The sequence below is a fragment of the Sinohyriopsis cumingii genome, chromosome 3 (genome assembly GCF_028554795.1).
Source record: "Sinohyriopsis cumingii isolate HCF-2022 chromosome 3, ASM2855479v2, whole genome shotgun sequence".
NCBI classification, from domain to species: domain Eukaryota; kingdom Metazoa; phylum Mollusca; class Bivalvia; order Unionida; family Unionidae; genus Sinohyriopsis; species Sinohyriopsis cumingii.
In genome coordinates this window covers 55,444,979-55,463,841 of record NC_142963.1, presented here as the reverse complement: position 1 = coordinate 55,463,841, position 18,863 = coordinate 55,444,979, and the positions used below count along the sequence as shown (strand labels likewise).

Sequence of the window (18,863 nt, the reverse complement as noted above, 5' to 3'; positions counted from 1 at the left end):
GTATATAATCTTTTTCTGTTTGAGAACATTGGGCCTAACCTTTTATTTGGTTTTGTATATACTCTTTTTCTGTTTGAGAACATTGGGCCTAACTGTTTTTTTTGTGCTAAATATAACCCTTATCTGTGCGGAAAATATTAGTTTTGTCTATCTACTGTTGTGGTCAGTTTTCTATCTATAGTTTCAAGGTATATGATACTATTTGCTTTGCAGTTCCCTATAGGACTTGTATGAAGGATAATCTGACATGTTCCCATTTTATTGGTAAATACAGACATCTGCTCCAGTGCTTTGGAGTACCTTTTTATCAAGCTGTGCTTGTATCAAGGGATTATATCCGTTTTATAGCTTTTACACCTGTATCTTCTTGATCACTGTCATACTTATCTCCCCTCCCACTGGAGAGTGTACAGGTGGTCCTTAGCTGTTCTTTTTGACTTTACTAATGCTGAGATCCATCATGATTATTGCTGCAGGAGCTATTGTTTTGCATGTGTATGCACACCACATACAAACAGCATAGATTTGGATTGGCTGTCGCACAATGTATCACAGCACAAGGTCAGTGTATTGTCTTGAAATCTTAAAAAGAAACGGCATGGCTTGAAATCATAAATCAAGCAAACAACATCACTTGAAATCAGGAATAAAACAAACAGCATCACCTGAAATCATAAATAAAACAAACAGCATCACTTGAAATCAGGAATAAAACAGAGCATAGATTAAGATTGGCTGTCATGCATGTTTCAACAGCTCAGGGTTTGTGTTTTGTTTGAAATCATAAATAAAACAAACAGCATGGATTTAGATTGGCTGTCACATAATGTATCAACACTTCAGGGTCTGTGTTTGGCTAGAATTCATAATTTAATAAACAGCATAGATTCAGATTGGCTGTCACACAATGTATCAACAGCTCAGGGTCTGTCTTTTGCTTGAAATCATAAATAAAACAAACATCATGGATTCAGATTGGCAGTCACACAATGTATCAACAACTCAGGATCTGTGTTTTGCTTGAAATCATAAATAAAACAAACAGCATGGCTTGAAATAAATAAAAAACACACATCACTTGAAATCAAAACTAAAACACACAGCATCACTAGAAATCATAAATAAAGCAAACAGTATGGATTCAGATTGGCTGTCACACAATGTATCAACAGCTCAGGGTCTGTGTTTTGCTTGAAATCATAAATAAAACAAACAGCATGGATTTAGATTGGCTGTCACACAATGTATTAACAGCTCAGGGTCTGTGTTTTGCTTGAAATCATAAATAAAACAAACAGCATGGCTTGAAATCATAAATAAAACAAACAGCATGGCTTGAAATCATAAATAAAACAAACAGCATGGATTTAGATTGTCTGTCACACAATGTATCAACGGCTCAGGGTCTCTGTTTTGCTTGAAATCATAAATAAAACAAAGTGCATAGATTCAGATTGGCCATTGCATGTTGCTTCGACCTTTCTGTCATAAAATTTTGCTGAACTCCAAAATCTTAGCCCAAAAAGAATCTTGTTTATCAAAAGGCTGGATTCGTCAATTCAAGTACGATTATAAGATCTGTTGTAAAATTTCTTTTTTATTTGCTAAATAACATTTTATGATGGAGGCCTTGCTGCATATATTTTTGAAACTTTGTGAGAATATTATAATACTCAAGTTCATATTCAGGCTTAAAATCTGAAAGGTTTGCCATTCTTTAACTTCCATTAGAATTATGTGAGAATCCAAGAAACCTGAGAATTTTTGAGTCCCACTACTTGAATGCTGAATCTTAGTGAAGGAGATGCACTCCAAGCAAAACATCTAATTTTGGGGGTTTCAGGTTTGAGCTTAATTTACATGCTGGGTAAGTTTTAAGGATGTGGATCCTGGTTGCAGAGCCTTGTTGTACCCCTGTGCTGAGGAGCAAAGGAGGCTCACTGGATATTGTGTCAGACTTGTAACTAAAAGAATACAGGTTTGTATCCTAGTGGTGAAATGCTGAGCTTACTTTAAGTATCAGTATGCATTGTGAGATTATGTTATGTATCAGTATGCATTGCAAGATTATGTTATGTATCAGTATGCATTGCAAGATTATGTTATGTATCAGTATGCATTGTAAGATGCTACCGATGATACAGATAAGTGTTCACAACGTTTTGAGAATATGGGGCCTAGTTGTAGGGCCTGGTTGTACGCTTTTTTTGTGAAGAGCCATGGTGGCTAACTGGTTAGCTTGTCTCACTTGTGGCTAGATGGTGTGGGTCAGAATTCTATGGGTGAAAAGACATGCTTCTGATATCAATACATATTTTGAGTTTCCTGCACAAAAAAGTTTGAGACTTCAGAGTCTAGTTGCCAGGCCTGGCCCTAGGATGTGCGGGGCCCAAGGCAGCATGATGGGCCCAAGGCAGCAAGCGATGAGCATGGGGCCTCAAGCAAAATAATTGCATAGCAAGTTAGCACGGGGCCCAAAGGCATTTGCCTCCCTTGCCTTGCCCTAGGGCTGGGCCTGCTAGTTGCAGGGCCTGGTTGTACGCTGTTTGTGTACAGCCATGATGGCTCAGTGGTCAGCATGCTGGTCCAAATCCATGGTTTGAAATGCTACACCTTATGCTGTTTATTAATACATATTGTGAGACACAAACTGTGATGCACATTAGTACTCATAAAAATTAGAGAGGCAACTGACTAATAATTATTCATGGCCATTGAAGATTAAAAGTAACTTTGCAAGGTATATATTGGTTTGAATTGATTATCCACCTTTAGTATCAATATATGTGTTTCAAAACAGCTAAATTACCTATGCATCAATACATGGATGAATTATTTCAACCTGGCCAAATCCTCCCATCAGATCAGACAGGGTTGGTTACCATGGCATGTCCTTGGGCAAAGCACTTGACTCCAACTGTCTCAGCACTAGATAACCTACTGGTATTGCTGTCCCATAAAACACAAAACAAACTACAGTGTTATCAGGGGATGTACACTGTGAATGACAATTTATGTTTTTATTTTTCTGGCTATGAAACAGGTATATTCATATCCATGCATGATATTGGCATTATGTTATTTGTGCACAGAAAATTTAGTAATGAAAAAAATTAAATGACTGATTGTGCATTTAGTTAACATGATTTTAGAATTCACATTGATACCTGTATTAATTTTCTTATTTGACATTTAAAAGCTCATTAATCCTGTTCAATTTATTATGTCCCACTGTGTCTATGGTGGGGTCATATAGTGTAGCTAGACAGCGTATATATTCATCCATCTCATCTTGTACTATTATCAGGTACCATGTGATTTGAATTTTTAATGTAGCTTTAATAATTTTTCAGTCATATCACTACAATGTCTGCATTGTGACAGTTTATAGTGATGTCTAATACTGGGACATCATGCTGCAGATATGTGGCATGATATCCCACCCAGTCTTATTATCCTGACACCGAGCCAACCAGTCCTAACACTAACCTCTTAATGATGAGCACCAAGCGAGGCAGCTGTTAGTACCATTTTTGTAAGTCTTTGGTATGACTCAGCTGGGGATTGAACCCATGACCGCCCGCATCCGAAGTGGACACTGTAACCACTAGGCCACCATAGCAGTCCAGCTTCAGTTGGAGTAATTAGCTGTATATAACACACACATCCAATTAAGAACAGTCTTGAATCAAACGTATAAACCTAGATTTGACACCAGCTGGTAGCCAACTTAAATTGGCAAGCCAGTATCATAGGCTAATAACAAGCAAATTCTGTCTCCAGATTGGCTAGTCAGTGGTGTCATTCACAAAACAGTGATGTCATCCTAATCTTGGGTAGTTCTAAAACTTTTCCCTGAACTGCAGTGATTGGTTGGTAGCTACGTGTAGGCGCTGTGCATGATGGTAATGTTTTTGGGTAGATTGTGTACTTTCCCTATGATGTTTTAAGTGGTGATCATCTGAAGTGTGATGCACTTGTCAATGAAGATCTGACATTACATAATGTGCTAGTTGAACAGAGTCAATTCTGTTATTCTAAAATCTGTTCATAGGTTGACCAGTATAAACCCAGATATGCTAGTAATGCAGAACTGCCCTAGATTCAGGTGAAAGAGTAGACTCCAGTCATTGAACAATTAATGGGATTTAGTTAATGGCATTGGATGATTTAGTTAATGACATTGGATGATTTAGTTAATGGCATTGGATGATTTAGTTAATGACATTGGATAATTTAGTTAATGGCATTAGATGATTTAATTAATGTCATTGGATGATTTAGTTAATGGCATTGGATGATTTGGTTAACGACATTGGATGATTTAGTTAATGGCACTGAATGATTTAGTTAATGGCATTGGATGATTTAATTAATGACATCGGATGATTTAGTTAATGACATTGGATGATTTAAACTATGATGCAATATTAAAGAATCAAAGTCTCAGGGTCTTTACTACAACTGAAAATATGGGGCAATTTTCCCATTTGATATTTGATTTTTCTAAATACTGGAGAAATTTATCGCAAAAATAAAGGTATGGTTTGCCAATATGATGCATGATTTTTGTGTATTTGGTTTTTTTTTTTGCTTGGTGCAGTTGTTGAGAAATGAGCATGAATCTGACAATCATGTGTCCTAATATCGAGTCTAAAACTGAATATATAGAGAAAAATTACCCCACCCCCTTTGAAAAAGGGAGCAGTTTTCTTAATATAGTGAAGGTTCAGCACAGTAAACAAGTGTATTGCTTACAAAATTATGTACAATTGTCACACATATGGTTGATAATTCTGGCATGATATTTTAAATTAGCATCAATCCCATAATAGTTTATCGTAAAATAGAGCCTTATAGTCTGTGATTGCTGAGGAACAATTATTTTTTTATATACATGGTCAGATTAAACACTTTGGACATTGAATTTTAAAAGTCAATAGATTTCCTACTGGCACTAAAAAGACCCTGTTGGTCCAGTCAAGAAAGAATGCAAAAACCTGATGTAAGACTTGATCTAAGGCTAAAATTCCATTCAAATTTGGTGGAAATGGCAATCACACTGTGAAAGGGAGGCTTATGCTTGTCATAAAGAGTGGCAATGAGGCCTGAAAATCATTATATGGTACCCAATTTTGTATTTTTAAGGATTTTTCACCCACAGTCAATTAATACAGGAAGCAATAAAACTGTTGGCAGCCTTAGCAAACCCAGCTCCCCTGCCTGTTTTATGTAGGGTATTTTACAAGCAGCCCAGCTTATATAGTCTAGCATTATTCACCCCAGTAATTTTCAGAATATTAAACCATATTTTCTTCATAAATCTGCCTATGAAGTGCAGAGAAACAAATGGCATAATTCAGGCAAAGCATCATGGGAGTCATAAAAGGACAAGTTATCAGGCAAGGCAGATTGGATTCTCATAATGTCAGAGGATGAAACACCATGACATTGTTGGATTGGAATGGAAGAGATAGTCCGGAATAATTATTCTTTGACCACTGCGGTGAATTAATTGTATTTCATAAAGGGTCAGTCTCCATATATGTCATTTCGCAGCCCAGAGACTCAAATTTTATGAGACAACAATTCCCATATTGCCTAGATTGCACTCATTATTAAATCAAGCACTGTGACAAATACAGTGGTAAATAGAATGCATGTGTATTACTCATAGGGTTGCTCATGTTTTGGGGTAATTTCATTATTTTTTCAGGTTACTATACCATTGAATATTTTTTAATTACTGTAAATTTTTCTTGAATTGCAGCAAGACTATGATTCAGTTTTTTGGTGTTATTTATGTATTAGTGATAACAACACATGAGCACAATAATGACTATATGATGCCAATTAAAAGTATCAACACAATACATATGGTGCCAATACAAGGTAGTTTTCAAAAAGTGTAAAACTGAAGAATAGTACACAAATTTCAAGAAAATTCATCAGTTTAAGAGACCAAATGAACATGAGTAATACTACATTTTCTTTATATAACAACAAGACTTCATGCACACAAATTATGCATAATGACAAGTTTACAGTGCATGACAATAACAATATACTATATTATTGACTAGGAGTATGATAACAGAGTGGAGGAGGGGTAACTTTTGTAAGGCAAGGATTAACTGCATGTTAAAAAAAGGTACTAAAACATAAAATCATGAACTACAATGTGAGTTTTTTATGTTTTAATATGCCTCTATTACTGACAAAATATGACATATTTAACAGTCTCATTCAAGGCAAACAATAAAATCTGTTATATAGTAACTGCAAAGTTTTGTTTCTCTTGGATAGTTTTATATAATTTAATTAGATTTGATAACTAATTCCTTTTTAAATTTTTGCCATCTTTTAGGGGCATCCTTTCATTAGAAAACATGGGGAGAAAAATTGATTCAATGCAAAACTGATTCTCTATAGTCTGACTGTTATCTTGAAAAACCAGTATAATTTTTTTGTAAGTATAAATATAACCAGTCTTATATGTAAGATGAATATCTTTGGTTCTGTCTCATATTTTGTAACAAATTTTAATACTCCAGTCTATAGTAATACAGAATAAGCTTGACCAAAAGATGACACCAATTTCTAAGAGAGGTCATCCTGACTGAAACTGACACTAACCTACTTGCAAATTTAAGCTACATTTTCACTGGTCGATTTGTATTTTTCTGGCCGTATCATATGCTTTGTAATAAATCACAAATCAAATCAATAATAATAATCAATATAATTCCAAGGAAGGTTGACCCAGAAGATTGCAGACATCATATTATAAGGGAGGTAATACTGACTGAAATTAAAATAATTATATTGGCCGATTTAATCTATATTTTCACTGGTTTATTTTAAAAAATTGTATGTCTCATAATTTAATATAAGTTACTAAATCCTATCAATAATAATAATAATACCAAGAAAGGTTGACCCAAAAAATGGCAGGCACCAATTTATAATAGAGGTAATTCATGTTCCTAACAGCCCTATTCTTACAGAATATATCAATGCCAAAAGGCTGTTTTGACCCCAGTATCAAAATCCTGGTTCATCATCTTCGTGAATTAATACACCCTGTCGATCCTTGTGCTAGCTCCCACTCTTAATTTTCTTGGTAATGCCATTCATTTTCCTCAAACACCAATCAAGGGACCTATAATTATATTTCTACCAAGAGAAAGGAACACCTTTCAGTTAATAAAGATACCGTATGTACTTCTTATAAGAAGAGTCAAACTGAAAAATGCACAGACCCAGATTTACTATCACATAATGCACCGGCAGATCTGGGTATGTGCAGTTTGTTAGGAGCAATCAGTAGAATAAACAAGATAGACCCTGATCTGTAGGTACTTTATGCTTAGGCAGATCAGGATCTTTGTTGTTTTTGGTTTGTCTGACTTATAAGCAAGTATAGATGGTAGTGATATTTTGTCAGATTTGAAGTGTAAGTTAATGACAGTTTGTTTTATCATGGTGAAAATGTTATTGTCTGGTTTATTAACTGGTGAAGAGAAAGCAGACTGCTTTTCTGATAACCTCTTAGATCTTTGTAATGTGGTGAGAATCTGACAGGGTCATAAGAATCAACTCTTCATTGGGTTTGAATCTCTCTAGCATATCCTGGGTCAAGCTAGGACATTTGGTCACTTAAAAACCAACAGGGAATAGGTTCTAAAATTGGGGGATTTTTCAACCCTACTATGTGAGATAGGTGAAGATCATTAATTTAGCCAGCTGTGTGATACATAAATATCATGGATTTTAAACTAGACTGCATTGTGGCAAATACCATATACTTTCTTATAAGTCAAGTTGAACCACAAAAAGATAGATCCCTATCTACCATTTCATAATGCATTAGCACAAGGGTCAGCAACCTATTTTACATAGCGTGCCACTTTTTTCCAGATTAATTACAAAATGAATGAGTGCATGCCACCAGTAAGAGACAAAACTGTTAAAATCAAGATTTTGGGCTTTGCATGCCACATTAAACCGCTTGACGTGCTAGTTTGTGGCATGCATTCTGTAGCTTGGGGACCCTTGCATTAGCAGATCAGAGTCATTGTTGTTTGTTCTACTGTTTACACCTAACAAACTTTATAGATCCAAATCTGCTGGTACATTATGCAATGGTAAATCTGGGTCTCTGCAGTTTGAATTGGGACTCAACTTCTAAGCGAGTACAGATGGTAATCAATTTTTGGGGTTCAGCTATGCTGGGGACAGCATAGACCTCAGCTGTGTTTTCATTCAGAGTCTTGGCAACTTGTTTTGAGTCATTCATTAATAAAAGACAATACTTGATTTACTGATATGTTTTGGTACAGGATGTGTAAATAACAGTCATTAGTTGGTGACCAAGTTTCTGATTGCTCCTTGTCTCATACCCCGGAATACCACTAAGACTTAACATGCTTTGGGCTGTTTGATTCAATTACCACATGAAGTTTTCAAGAGTGTACATGTGATCAGTCAATAGATTGCCCGGTATCTTTATAAAGTTTTCACAAAATAATTCAAAAACAGAGCATAAGTTCCATGTCTGAATCTGTTTGCAAGAGAAGATTAGGTTTATAGGATTGATCTTATAAACCGCATATACTCACTTATAAGTCAAGTCAAACTGCAAACAACAAAGGTCCTGATCTACCTTAGCATAATGCAACTGCTGATCAAAGTATATATTGCTTGTTCTATTGATTACTCCTAACAAACTGCACAGAACCAGATCTGCCAGCACTTTATGTGCCAGCAGATCTGGGTCTGTGCTGTTAGCAGTTGGACTTATAAGCAAAAGTGTATGATAAAACTTTTAAAAGTCAAAGAGCTGTGGGACCAAAATATGACTTTTCTGTAGTTCTAGTTTTTAAGATCACATACAAAACATTTATATCAACTAAACCATGAAGAAATTTTTGTGGAACTGTGATTAATTGTGTTGTGAAAAGATCGTCACTAGTGGAAAGGATAATGATGTTTGATCAATAATCACTAAAAGACAGACAGACTGACAGACAGAAATGCTTTTTTCTGTAAAAATCTTTCTTAAATCATAAGTGCCATTTAAATTTTAATTAATCAAGCCTGATAATTACCATATATACTCACTTACAAGACCAGTACAAATGCAAATAACATGGACCCAGATCTGCCACCACATGAGATCTGGATCTGTGCAGTTTGCAGCAGGATTCAACTTATAAGTGCATATACATGGTCACCTTTTATTTATGTGTAGCCAGTGCTGATAAAGCTGTTTACTTATGTAAAAGTAAGACGTTGGACAATACAAATCTAGTTTACAGTACTACCCTTTTTAACTTCCTTATAAGTCAAGTCAGACTGCAAATAACAAAGCTGATGCTCTATCATAGCATGTAGCATAGCATGCCTTCAGATCAGGGTCTGTGTTGTTTGTTCTACTGATTACTCCTAACAAACTGCACAGATCTGTTGGCACATTTTGCAGTGGTATATCTGCGTCTATGCTGTTTGCTGTTGCACTTGACTTATACGTGAACGGTATATAATATTTACATATTGAGGAAGGACCATGTCCAGACAGTGCTTATTACTGGGATCAATATTATTATGTAGATTTGCAATGCACATCATTCACCTCAACTCTCCCACTTATAATATGCATTCACCCATAAATCATGTTGGTGCTAACTGGAATTTTGGCTGAAGTTTTATTTTGAAATGCTACTTTTATGGCTAGGACTGACTTATGACTTTAAGTGATCCATTGTATTTGTATGATTGATGTTTGTATCTTTTAAGGTGATTACGAAAAGTAGTATAGACTTCAAGTTGGGACCATTTGTGTATTCTGACTGATACTAAGTATCTAAGTTATTGAAGTTTGAGTTATCTCTTTCTACAGTACCATTTTGAAGTGGGAGGTGGGAAATTGAGTGGGGTTAGATTTTTATTAGGAATAAAAAGAAAAAAGATATTTACGTTTTATTCTGGATCAAACTAAGGATGTTTCCCTCAAGAAACTTGTCAAAATAAAGCTTTCAGACAATACATTGATTTCTCCAATGACCATATCCTTAAAAAAAAATCAATAGTTAAGTTTTTTTGGCAGAGAATAATTGTATCATCCATGAGCCATGCTGGCTCAGTTGGTTAGCTTGACAGACTCATAACCAAAAGATTGTGGGTTTGAATTCTACCATTAGACCAGACTGGTCAACTACCAAGATGTGTTCCTTCATTTACTTTACTTCAGTTTCTTTGGCACTAATAACCTGCTTGTGTTGCTGTACTGCAAAGCGTGAAACCAAACCAGATCTATCAACTATTATCTCGTCTTGGAATCAATGCCCTTGTGTTTCTCAAAACATAATTATAATGCATTTAATGTGATCTATACAGACATAGACTTTCATGTACATTTTATTTCCTTTCTAAATGTACAGTTTGCTTTTTACATTTGGCTGTTCTGATTGTTTGTATTTCTTGTCTAGAAAAGTAGTAAACAATTGTATTGCTTAAACATAGTGCATGCAGTTATTACAGCAGCCATGACAGCTTCACATTTTAATGCATGTAATGATGTGATAGAAATTACATCCATCTTCACATTTTGATTCCACCTCTAATTGCTTCTGAGATTCACATGTTAATGGGTAGATCAGACAATATTAGATGTCATTTTCAATACTGCACAATACTGTTTTCTCATTGCTGAGATTGACCACCTAATTAATGTGGATTAGTTCTAATGTGTGTTGTTCTGCTCAGTGTCTCCAAGTTGTGAGCAGCTTTATCTGCATTTTCTGTGGATATAAATACCTCTTAAGGATCAGGTTTGATTGCTTAAACTCTAAAATCAATGCTAAGCTTATGATTGAATGAAATTACGGCATTGTTATGTTCAATCTTCCGCAGTAATGCAGTAGTCGAGGTGATATAAAAATGGTTAAAACTGCTCAACAATGTTTTTATACACCCCTTGTGACACGAGACACACCACTTGGAATCGGCAATCAATCTAAAATGACTTTAATTCCTTTGTCTATATTTTTCCGGCATCACTTTTAAGCAATCCTAGCATTTAAACGTTTTCTCCTCATTTGGTCATAAAACTATAACAAGAACACGATAAAGTTAGTGTTTCATCCCTTAGAATTGCTTTGACTGGGAAGCAAAATTACTATAAATACCTTTTTATAAGACCATAGGTTCCATCAAAATAAAATAAAAAGACCAGCATAATGTTTTGTTCTCTCCTATTGTCGATAATACAACATTATTAAACTAAATTGCAATTTAGTTAAAATTCATAAAACAAGATTTTCTGATGCCATAGTATATTTGCAAGCATGGATATACAATAACATTCATGTAGAAAGAGACAAATTATGATAAGTTAGATGCCTGCTTCCTTTGTCTTGTTGCAGTCATATTTCATTGCTCACCTTTTTCACTTCCTTCTATCATAAACAGTAATTAACGGTTCTACCCTGTTCCATGGAAACCTGTTATGCTCTATTTTCAGATTTAGAATTATAGCCCAGCCTTGTAATGCAATTACATTGTATTGTTTTATGGCTTAACAGCTGGAACAAAGAAAAAGCTAAGAAGTCAATTTAGCTTCAAGGAAAGCATTGCTTAGAAATGGTCCCCATTTAACAGTTTAGATTGCTGCTGATGCTGAGCAGCATGATGTTGGTGGTAAGCCTAGCAGCAAATGAGTAAGAATAAATAAATAAATAATTCAACAGATAATGAAATAAAAAAATGAATAAATAGAAATGCAAAATTCAGTATTCATACAGCCAAAAGCAAAGTAGAAGATCAAGAGAAAAAGGAACACAACAGCACATAGAAAAATAAATAAATTCAGGTAAAGTTTTGAAGATGATACAAAAAAAACTACATAAAAATGCAGCAAAATTTGGTATTAACCCTTTGTCTTGAGAAATTTGCAAGAAAATCATTTCCACCATGAGTGTGCTCAAGTAACTTTAAATGTTTCCACCTAGAGAAAAGTCAGCATGATGAGTGATAAGCCTGCACTATGATGGGGCTAAGCATAATGGCTGTTGCTCATGTAATTTTTTGAAAGGTTCAGTTTATTAATGGAATTTACATTTCCAACTCGCTAGGACCTGGTGCATACAACATTGCTGGAATGGGATCAGAGAGCATGAGAAAAGCCTACATCGAGAGTACAAGGAAAGGAGTGTTCGGTACAACGTCTGTACGCACTGAGACAATGACAAAGAAAGAAGAGCGTGATATGCCAGGCCCAGCCCACTATCAGATCAAAGAAAAGCCATTCAAACCACGATATAAGCAACTTTCATCTAACTTTGCCTCTGTCACCACCAGGTTGCCTGATCCACCATCTACAGTAAAGGTAAATTTTAGAAATGTAACAATCATTTTGTTTTCAGGAATTTCATAAATTGTTTTCACATTGAGAACAGTTTATGGCCAACCTCCAACATAATTAAAGAATCTGCAATTAAAAGATGATTTCATTCAAAACAGAAATAAGTGTACTGTTCATATTAATTAAGCAGCACTCGAATGAATTGAAACCTCAACTCGTCTTTTGTATATTTATCACTGTGTGAAGAAAATTCGAACTTTGGCTTTAACACAAGACAACTGTAAAATATATAAAAATGCTGGTATATCGTTTGTCATATCAAGTATTCAGTTTTCAACCAGTGGTAGTTTATGTGTGTGAACCAAAATCAGTACTTCATTAAATTAGAAAACTTAATATTCTCAAGGTTATAAAATTTACGTTCAGTGTTATATATAACTTGAACAGTTTTCTCGTGGGTCGGTGGTTCTTCCCTGGGTTTTTCAGGGTTCTTCCTCCGCCAGTTATACTGGCCGCCATGTATAGCCTATCTTGTGCTGAAAAATGGCGTTAAACCCTAGAACAACTTAAACAGTTTAAATAGTTAATGGCAAAAATTAGGCCTTATACTATCTTTGTAATATACTTACATGTGTACAGTATTTCAAAGAAATGTTTTCTGTCAGCATTTCTGCAAATGTTTAAAATAACAGACTAAAAAGAAATTCTTAACAGCCATGCATTAGTGTTCCCTATATGGTCCACACAAGAGAGGTTGACCACTATTGAGAGGCCACCATATCCAGAACCACAGCAGTGCATTTAGATGACCTTATTTCAGCTGTGACCTTGTCATTCCATCTGTCCATTAATTTTTTATATTAGGCACGATAACTTCAGTTCTCCATCATCTTCAGTTATCATCTACAATTATCAAACTTTGCAGACATCTTGCACTTGGGGTATGGAAGAACTCTCCATTTTGGGGTCAAATGATCAAGGTCACTGAGTGACAGAATGAAAGTAGAAAAATGGTTTGCACGCAAAACCAATAGTTTTGTACCACATACATAGACCAAACTTTGCAGATAGCTTGCATTTGGTAAAAGGAAGAAGTTTATTGAATTTTTGGTCAGATTGTCAAGGGTGAAAGTCACTGTGACTGAAAGAAGAAAAATAGTTTCTGCAAAATAACTATGGTTCTACATCACAGACCTGGACCAACTCTAAGCATGACTTGCACTTAGTATAAGGAAGTAGCTTATTGATTTTATTTTCAAAAGGTCAGGGTCTCTGTGACTGAGAGAAGACAAATGGTTTCTGCACAATAACATTAGATGTATGTCCTGGACCTAGACCTAACTTTGTGGATGACTTGCATTTGTGGTCAAAAGGCCAAATGTCAAGGTCACTTACTTAAAGAAAAGCATCTCTCCACAAAAATATCAGTTCTCAGCTATATATCTTCACCAAAGTTTGTGGCTAACTTGTACGTTGGGTGAAAAAGAAGTCTGTTGATTTTGGGATCAAAGGTCAAGATTACTTTGACTAAAAGAAGAAAACTGGTTATTGACTAATAGCTTTAGTTCCATACCATGTACCTTGACTGACAGAAGAACACTGGTTATTGGCTTATAGCTTTAGTTCCATACCATGTACTTTGACTGACAGAAGAACACTGGTTATTAACTAATAGCTTTAGTTCCATGCCATATACTTTGACTGACAGAAGAACACTGGTTATTGGCTTATAGCTTTAGTTCCATACCATGTACTTTGACAGAAGAACACTGGTTATTGACTTATAGCTTTAGTTCCATACCATGTACTTTGACTGACAGAAGAACACTGGTTATTGGCTTATAGCTTTAGTTCCATACCATGTACTTTGACAGAAGAACACTGGTTATTGACTTATAGCTTTAGTTCCATACCATGTACTTTGACTGACAGAAGAACACTGGTTATTGGCTTATAGCTTTAGTTGCATACCATGTGCTTTGACTGACAGAAGAGCATTGGTTATTGGCTTATAGCTTTAGTTCCATACCATGTACTTTGATTGACAGAAGAACACTGGTTATTGGCTTATAGCTTTAGTTCCATACCGTGTACTTTGACTGACAGAAGAACACTGGTTATTGGCTTATAGCTTTAGTTGCATACCATGTGCTTTGACTGACAGAAGAACACTGGTTATTGGCTTATAGCTTTAGTTCCATACCATGTACTTTGACAGAAGAACACTGGTTATTGACTTATAGCTTTAGTTCCATACCATGTACTTTGACTGACAGAAGAACACTGGTTATTGGATTATAGCTTTAGTTCCATACCATGTACTTTGACCAAAGTTTGGAGGGCTTGCACTTAAGGTATGGAAGAAACCTATTGATTTTGGGGTAAAATGGGCACTGTATAAGGTTGTCATGGCTAAAAGAAGAAATGGGTGTGGCCAAATATATTTGCTTTAGAGTAAGTTCCTTGACCAGACAGTGTGGATACCTTGCATTTAGGTAATAAAGAAACCTATTGATTGTAAAAAAAATAATGGTTTCTGCACAATAAATTTAGTTCAATACTGCATACCTTTACCAAAGTTCCAGGTCTTTGATACCCATTGGTCAATGATTTCCAAAAAAATCATTGACCTAGTAGCATCACAGAGGTTTATTAAAGATGGGGCAGGCATATAATGTACCATTCATGGTACTCGTGTTACCATTTTTGTTTCCTTAACAGAGGTCACCATGTTATTCAACTTTCTGTTTTTGCAGAAGGTGAGATGGTCTTTTCATTGCAGAAGGGGTAGTCTTGTATAACTAGGTGGAAGACTACTGTATAGGAATTTTGTAAAATTAGCTGGCCCAAAAACCACAGTAAAGCACTCATTCACTACAAGGCAGTATCTATTGTAATGAAAGTAGTCATGGATCCCATTTCATTAAGTGTACTAAAATGATATGTATAATATATTTCATTATAAGGTGGTCTCATTATAAGGTGGTCTGTATAAGACTGTCATGGATAATGTTATAATGAATACATACTTCAGATAACGGAATTTTGCCAGCTAATCGATTTTATCATTTTCCACCCTGTCTCGTAACTGTGCAGTCATAATCATGTACTCAAAAATGTATTTTGAATGAAATATTAATTGTGATAAGGTCGAAGCTGGGGAGTCATGATTTAGTTGGCTACAGTAAGGTATCTATTCTTGTTCATTAATTATAAATGGCTGTTGCAGGTAACAAGATTCATTCTAGAAATATCTAATCAAATGATTGAAGGAAAACAAATAGTTATTATAGAAAAGGAATTGTATGGACCATCCATATCTAGTACTGTGAATAGAATTGATACACAGTTACTGCAGCTTGCTTTTTTCCCGCATACGAGTCACACTTTCAAATTTCTAGTGTCAGTCAATTGTGTCCCACTGAGTATTTCATTGTTGTAGTCCTGCACATAGTGTGTTCATTTCTCATTGAAATCCAATACTGTGTAATTTCCACCTTTAATGTTTGAATTTCTACTAATTCCAGCTTTTCACTTGATTTTGCTTCATTATTACTCATTAAAAAATCAATAACGCTTCAAACAAGCTGAATTTATCACCAGTGATACATCTATTGACTTTCTGACATCGTCTTTGATGACAACAAACACCCACTTCCCCATAGCTGTCAGACTTTGAGACTGAAACTGACAATCAGAAATATCATTTGTGATTGTTTAATTAAACAAATTAACAAAAACCCTATCATTTTGTACATTTTCTAATCATTTGGTCTCATCAATATCCTACAATGATGCATGCTAGTGGACATTGGTCCGATTTGAATCTGTAATTATAAAATATTTAGTCAATAAAAACCATTTAAATTGTTTCCGGACTCAAATTAGAAAAAAAAAGTTAAACCAGTTAGTATTAATTGCCTTGACACAGTTGATTTTTATGGTAATTTTTCTTTTGATTCATGAGACATGAAAACTTCAGTATGTGATGAAATTTACAATTTAACATGTGCTTAAGTGAAAGATTAAAATGTCAGTTTCAGGTTCTTCCCATATAGGGTACTCATTGTAACAATTTTCCTTGATTTATAATGAACTATATAATTTTGCTGCCACTTAGTGATTGGGGTAGGGTGGCTGGTTTAAAGACACTTTTTAGACATTATTGCCTATATGATACCAAGAAAGTAGAAGATAACTCCATTTCCCAAGAACACACTGAAGTAGCTGACCCAGGCTGGCCTGGGCAGGTATCTAACTTGCATCCTTTGGATTATGAGTCCAAAGCTCTACCAACTGGGCTACTCCCACCACTTAATGAAATGGGCTCCATGAAAATATTTGCCTTATAACAGGAACTGTGTTATAATGAAGGGTATTATAGTGAAGGAGTGTTATACCTGAACAAATCTGTAAGCTTTTCTAATAATGCAATCAATATGAAAGGCATTTTCAGTGCTATAGCCCCTCAATGTAAAACCTCTCAATATACCACTGCCCCACTTATATTATGAATCCCATTAAAATCAAATAAATATTTTTATGTTGTTTTTACATGAATTATTTCACTCTATATTTGTTCATGGCTATTAATAACCAGTTATAATATAATTTCACATCATTAGATACTTTAATTTTGTGTTTTATTGCACTATGAGGACACTGCCTTATTGGGACATCCTTATTATAAGATTACCTCTCTTTTAAGTGGGCATCTTTTATGGCTGTATTGAACTGTGTTATAAAGGGGGAGCATTTTTATGTAAATGAAACTACAAAACTTAGGTCAGAATTAGAAACTATTTTCCTATGAATTTAATGGATGAGAAACCTAGAGACTATCCATCCTTGTCCCTACCTGAATGACTATTTTAAATTTAATAAAAGTTGTATATTTTGAATATCATAGACTCCACATATCAAATTCACAAGAAAAAGTGTTTGTCAGCAAGTTTTTTTTTTCAGGATGACATGCCATATGTACTCACTTATATGCGAGTCCAACTGGAAAATGCACAGACCCAGATCTGCTATCGCATAATGCACTGATAGATCTAGTTCTGTGCAGTTTCTTAGGATTAATCAGTAGAACAAACAGCATAGACCCTAATCTGCAGGCAGCTTATGCTATGGCAGATCAGGATTGTTGATGTTTGCAGTTTGACTTGACTTAAAGGCAAGTATATATAGTAATAACTTTTATCCATTAATAAACCCATACTTTATGATAAGACCACAGTTCATTTTTATAAAATTTTGGTTAATATTTGATAAGGATATCTTGTTGGATAATAAACACCAACATTTTGACACATTTATCATTATGGCCTCCCTGGTCTTATCATAGATGAAACAGTTTATTATGATCACATCAGTTTTCGGCAGCAGAAAGCATGGACAGTTTCATGGCAGGTTGTAAATTTGTTGATTTTATCATTCTCATACAAAGGGCTGTTAGTGCTATTGTACAATTCTTGGAGCATTTTAGTTCATCATTATTAAATAAGAGACAAGCATTGCAACCATGTCTTACCTCAAGCCAGACTCATGGCTCCAGAGTATATATAGGTACCAAATGATGTCATATCAATGACACTCATATCAATGACACTGTATTATATTGATAACACCTTTTTAAGTGTTTGAGATTGAGATTGCTGAGGGTTTAATGCCATTTTTCAGCACATGATAGGCTATATGTGGTGGCCATTATATCTGGTGGAGGAAGAACCCAGGAAAACCCTGGGAAGAATCACCAACCCACACATTTCAGGGTGTGCAATAAGCATTGATTTTTACAAAAGTGGATATCTAAGCAGTTTCTTTATTCAGCGCCTGATGACCATGAATTTATTTTCATCTTTGTGGAAAGTATTTAAAAAAAAAGATAGAAAGGACCATAAATCAATAATGTGATGTGATGTGATGTGATTTTTATTTTTAACATAGCTTTAACAATTTTTCAGTCATATCGCTACGATGTCTGCAGTGTGGCAGTTTATAGTGATGTCTAGCACTGGGGCATCATGCCGCAGACATGTAGCATTATGTCCCACCCAGTCACATTATCCTGACACCAGGCTGACCAGTCCTAACACAAATTTTTTAATGCTGAGTGCCAAGCGAGGTAGCTGTTAGTACCATTTTTGTAAGTCTTTGGTATGACTTGGCTGGGGATCGAACCCACGACCTCCTGCATCCGAGGCAGACACTCTAACCACTAGGCCACCGGAGCGGTCTAAATCAATAATGTATTCACTCCACAAGATATGGCTGTATATAAGTAAAGTCCAAATGCAAACAACAGAGACCCTTATCTTCCATTGCATAATGTACTGGCATATCATAGTCAGTGTTTTTTATTCTAATGATTACTCTCAACAACCTGCATAGACCCAGATCTGCCAATTTATTATGCAACAGAAGATCTGGGTCTGTGCTGTTTGTGGTTGAATGAGACCTGTATACGTGTATGTACAGTAGTCAGGTCCAGATGATT

General features: G+C 35.2%; 1 protein-coding gene across 1 annotated transcript in view; it reads left to right on the top strand.

Annotated features, from left to right (window-relative positions):
• The window catches only part of LOC149802886 (sperm-tail PG-rich repeat-containing protein 2-like), a 234,109-nt gene that overhangs the window by 54,699 nt on the left and 160,547 nt on the right, over positions 1 to 18,863 (top strand). Inside the window, exon 9 of the mRNA XM_089952356.1 lies at positions 12,135 to 12,388. Within this exon, the coding sequence (XP_089808482.1) occupies positions 12,135 to 12,388 (254 nt within the window). The remainder of the gene's footprint in view (positions 1 to 12,134; positions 12,389 to 18,863) is intronic.